We start from the raw sequence: 3,994 nt of genomic DNA, 5'->3' as shown, positions 1-3,994 counted from the left end.
AATTAAATGTAAGAGAGAAACATTAAAATATCCTGAAAGAGAGGATGTGACAAGTGGGTGTGGCAGGGGGGGTCTGATTTTCTATTTGATAGCTCTGTAGCCAAACAAAATTGAAGGGGTTAATTTGAAGAGATGCACAAAAGAAATAAAGTAGGTGTCAACATTATAATGACTTTTGTCACATAAAAATGTCATCATCTACTACATCTTTCAAGCTCTGCGATTTTGAAATTTAACCCAAAATCTCTTTTCAAACCTCCAGTATAAAAGAGACCATTAGCTGCTCATTTTAGCCTTTACTTTCTACATAATTACAGCCTAAATCTTCCATCATTACTTTTTAAACCAAACATAAAACATGTTGCAAATTCAAAAAAGTAAGAAATGGTACAGGACAAGAGAAAGCTATTATTGTTATAAGGGTTTCAATGTTCTTTGTTAGAGCTCTTCGTGTATGTAAACTTCTTATACAGAATATTAAGATTTGTGAGGTAGTTTAAATAAACTTTGCCTTTTCCAACTTGCTTCTTGCCCTTCGTTCTTCCATCTTCAGTCTTTGAATTTCTATTTCTTCATCTGTCCCATTGATGATTATAATATCGTCTTCCTTGAATGGCTTACCACACTGGAAAAAAAAAGAATTAAATCAGTTGTATTACAAATAAACTTTTCTTTTATTATCATTGCATTACAAAGTAAGCATCTAAGTTTTCATTCATATACAAGTTGAAGTGGAGTATAAAACAAGGAGAGTATGGCCATATTCCACTATTTTCCTCTTCAAATTTCAAGACTTCCAGCTGCAGTAAAGGATTTATGTGTCTTAACGGAAGGCATTGTGAGATGAAGTAGGGTGTTTTTTTGTTGAGAATTTATACTTGTAATGATGAAAAGATTCAAGGGGACATGGGCTTATTGTTGGCTGGTTAATTAAGCATGCTTTATTGAGCAGATCACATGATGATCTTCACAGCTAAAGCTTTGCTTGTTTGCTTTTGAATTTCAAACAAAGCTACACGAGGGCTATCTGCACTAGCTGTCCCTAATTGAGCAGTGTAAGACTAGAGGGAAGGCAGCTAATCATCACCACCCACTGCCAACTCCTGGGCTACTCTTTTACCAATGAATAGTGGGATTGACCGTCACATTATAATGCCCCCCACGGCTGAAAGGGCGAGCATGTTTGGTGGGACGGGGATTCGAGCACCCAAACCACCTGGCCATACCGAGCCTCACAGCTAAAGAAACTCATTTATTTTATGAAACATAAGTAGATAAGTCAATATACAAGTCAAGATTCAGGCAAACTGTGAAAAACGTCTCATCTTATATGCCAAAAAATATGGCATATATATATATATATATATATATCTGAACTAAAAAAAACCTCACAAAAAATGTTTCATTTATAATTAATCAATAGTTATCTAACTAAATTATATTTACCAGGAAATGTAATATTTTTAACTGTCTAATAAAAACCCTAGAGCAACAGAGAAATTATTAATGTTCAGGACTAGTTCAAAAGAAAACAAAATACTTTATTTAGAGCTGCCAGGTTTACACTCACAAATATTTAGAAAACATAACCAGGTTACTTCATTCTGTCAGTTGATAACTGGAATCAGAACTCGGCTGTTTCTAACAATGCAAAGAGACCTACCTTGTGACAAACTGATGACTTGACTTCTTTCAATGCTTTCTCTGACAACACACAAGCACATTCTCGAAGGTAACAGAACCTGTAAAAAACAGTAAGTATAGGGATGTGACTTACAGGACTTTAATTTATAATTCTGAATCTATAAAATTTTAAATTTTCAACCATTTCAACAATAAGTATTAGAAGATCACTAATTTCTTTATATTTTCTATATTTAGGATAAACAAAGCACTGACAAACTATGATTTTTATAACAGAAATTCAAGAAGAATGTCAGTTATTTGTTTTCTCCCACTTTACAACTTCAACTAATTTTATTTTCTGAGAGTGTTTTAACATGACTAGTAACTGTACCTTGTGAATTCATGTGTGTATATATAAATGAACCAACAATTATACCATGTGCATCATACAACAGTAGTATAGGAAATAATATCAAAAGTCTAACTAGCTATTTGCCACCAATGTCCCTTAACCCCACCAACTGGATTAGTGAGCTTGAAATATTTTTTTAGACCCAAATACAGCTTAGTAACTAAGCGTGATCAATTATAGTGGAATTCTATGGTATCGATATAGTAAGTGAAGTTTTTTTTTATTATTATTTCCAAATGCATATATAAAAAAAACTAAAAAATGAATTTTGTTTTACATCATCCACGTGCAAAATTTGATAAGGCTTAGCAACTTACGGCAAGCAGCAAATGAGCAGAAAGTTCGTAACTAGAAGAGATAATTGTTTTCTATACTTCTTAATTTCCTGTTCTACGTTTTAAGAAAAATAACTGAAATTTAAGAATTTATTTGTGAATAGTAATAATGTAAAAATGTATATATAATGTATTATAACCAAACTGTGACTGTATTTTACAAAACACAACTAAAACAGGTCACTTTACAAAGGCCAGTTTTATACTCTTGGATACGGTAACATGAGTGCACATGCTCCACGTCAATGAAACTTCTGTAATGTTGGTCAGACATGGCTGAAAAGTCAGTTAAATAATATATATATATAGATGTATGTTATGAGATTTAAGCTATTTAGAATAAACATTTGTAGTTTTGTGTTATAATTTGTAGTCATTCTAAAATGAAAAAAACCATAATTTATATCTATTTCCTGGTTTTTTATGGGGGTTACGAGGTCAGTCAAATCGTCCAACCCTGTACAGACATACAATATCGAAAATAACAGATGAAATATAAATTTTTTTTCTAAAAAAAAACTTTTGATAATTATCCAAAGGTTATAAAGATTTCATATGTGAAATTTGAAAATTTTCTGATGCATAATCTTAAAATCAAAATTACTTTGCACGTTAGATAGTCAACATTCAAAAAGAAAAATTCACAAGAAAAGCATTACTTAAAAAAAATCTTAAAACTAAATAAAAAAAAAAAGAAAATTTGATATTCTGCTTACGAAAGCCTTTTAATGTTTACTGATAATCTGCAAAACTTTGTGAAGATACGTTTACTGCATTAACAGTTATAACATGAAAATTATAACAAACAGAAAATGGTATGAGATTGATCCCTGGGACCGAGCCCCTAGTGAAAGAGTTAATCATATTCGAGGGCTGATTTTTGATAATTCAGCACCAAATTGACAATTTGTGTAAAATCCCTTTATTAATTTTCAGTTATATCAAGTGTTTTCAAATATATTACAACAGTACTCAAAATGTAAATGTGTTAAAAAAAAAAGAAACCTAAGCTCTTACATCTGAAATAATTGTTCAAGATGCAAGTTGTAAAATCAAAATCAAATCTTTGGTTCTGTTTATATAAGTGCAATAAAGAAAAACATTATTCTACACAGTAACATATTGATATCACTATTACTGAATTTGTTATTAAAACACTTTTAAAATAATTCAAACAAATCTAATAAGAGGTAATTTGTAACTACTTACAAATATAAATATTAAATACATTATTTCTGCATTATTTATTAGTAATATCTTTTTTACCTTCTATCTTCAACTGAACTGGCATACACATACTCGGTAGGAACAAGGTTACTCCAAAATAGATAACAGTAGGTTAACCATAGAGAAGCCAGATAATAGCATGCTCCTGCTAGCTACTGTTGTCTATAGCAACACCACAGATATTAGCATACTTGTTCATTGCTATCTACTGTGGCCCATAGCAACAAATTTCACATTTCAACTATACACCTGGAAAAAAGTTAAGCACCCCCAAATATTTTTCAGGATTGCTTATTGAAAATAAGGTTTAATTTTCATGATGTTGAGCAATGTTCATAATTTCAAACATAATTAAAAGGATGTGAGCGTTCAGGTGTGACATTTAAATCAGGCG

At 31.0% G+C, this 3,994-nt stretch overlaps 1 protein-coding gene across 1 annotated transcript in view; it reads right to left on the bottom strand.

Moving 5' to 3' along the window:
- The window catches only part of LOC106467982 (protein RTF2 homolog), a 28,513-nt gene that overhangs the window by 7,606 nt on the left and 16,913 nt on the right, over positions 1-3,994 (bottom strand). Inside the window, exons 5-6 of the mRNA XM_013928375.2 lie at positions 1,664-1,742; positions 512-625 (exon numbers count right to left, since the gene is read on the bottom strand). Coding sequence (XP_013783829.1) covers positions 512-625; positions 1,664-1,742 — 193 coding nt within the window. The remainder of the gene's footprint in view (positions 1-511; positions 626-1,663; positions 1,743-3,994) is intronic.

This window comes from Limulus polyphemus, unplaced genomic scaffold (genome assembly GCF_000517525.1).
Source record: "Limulus polyphemus unplaced genomic scaffold, Limulus_polyphemus-2.1.2 Scaffold2820, whole genome shotgun sequence".
NCBI lineage: Eukaryota > Metazoa > Arthropoda > Merostomata > Xiphosura > Limulidae > Limulus > Limulus polyphemus.
Note: the sequence above shows the minus strand (reverse complement) of the source record. Positions and strands in the feature narration are given on the sequence as shown.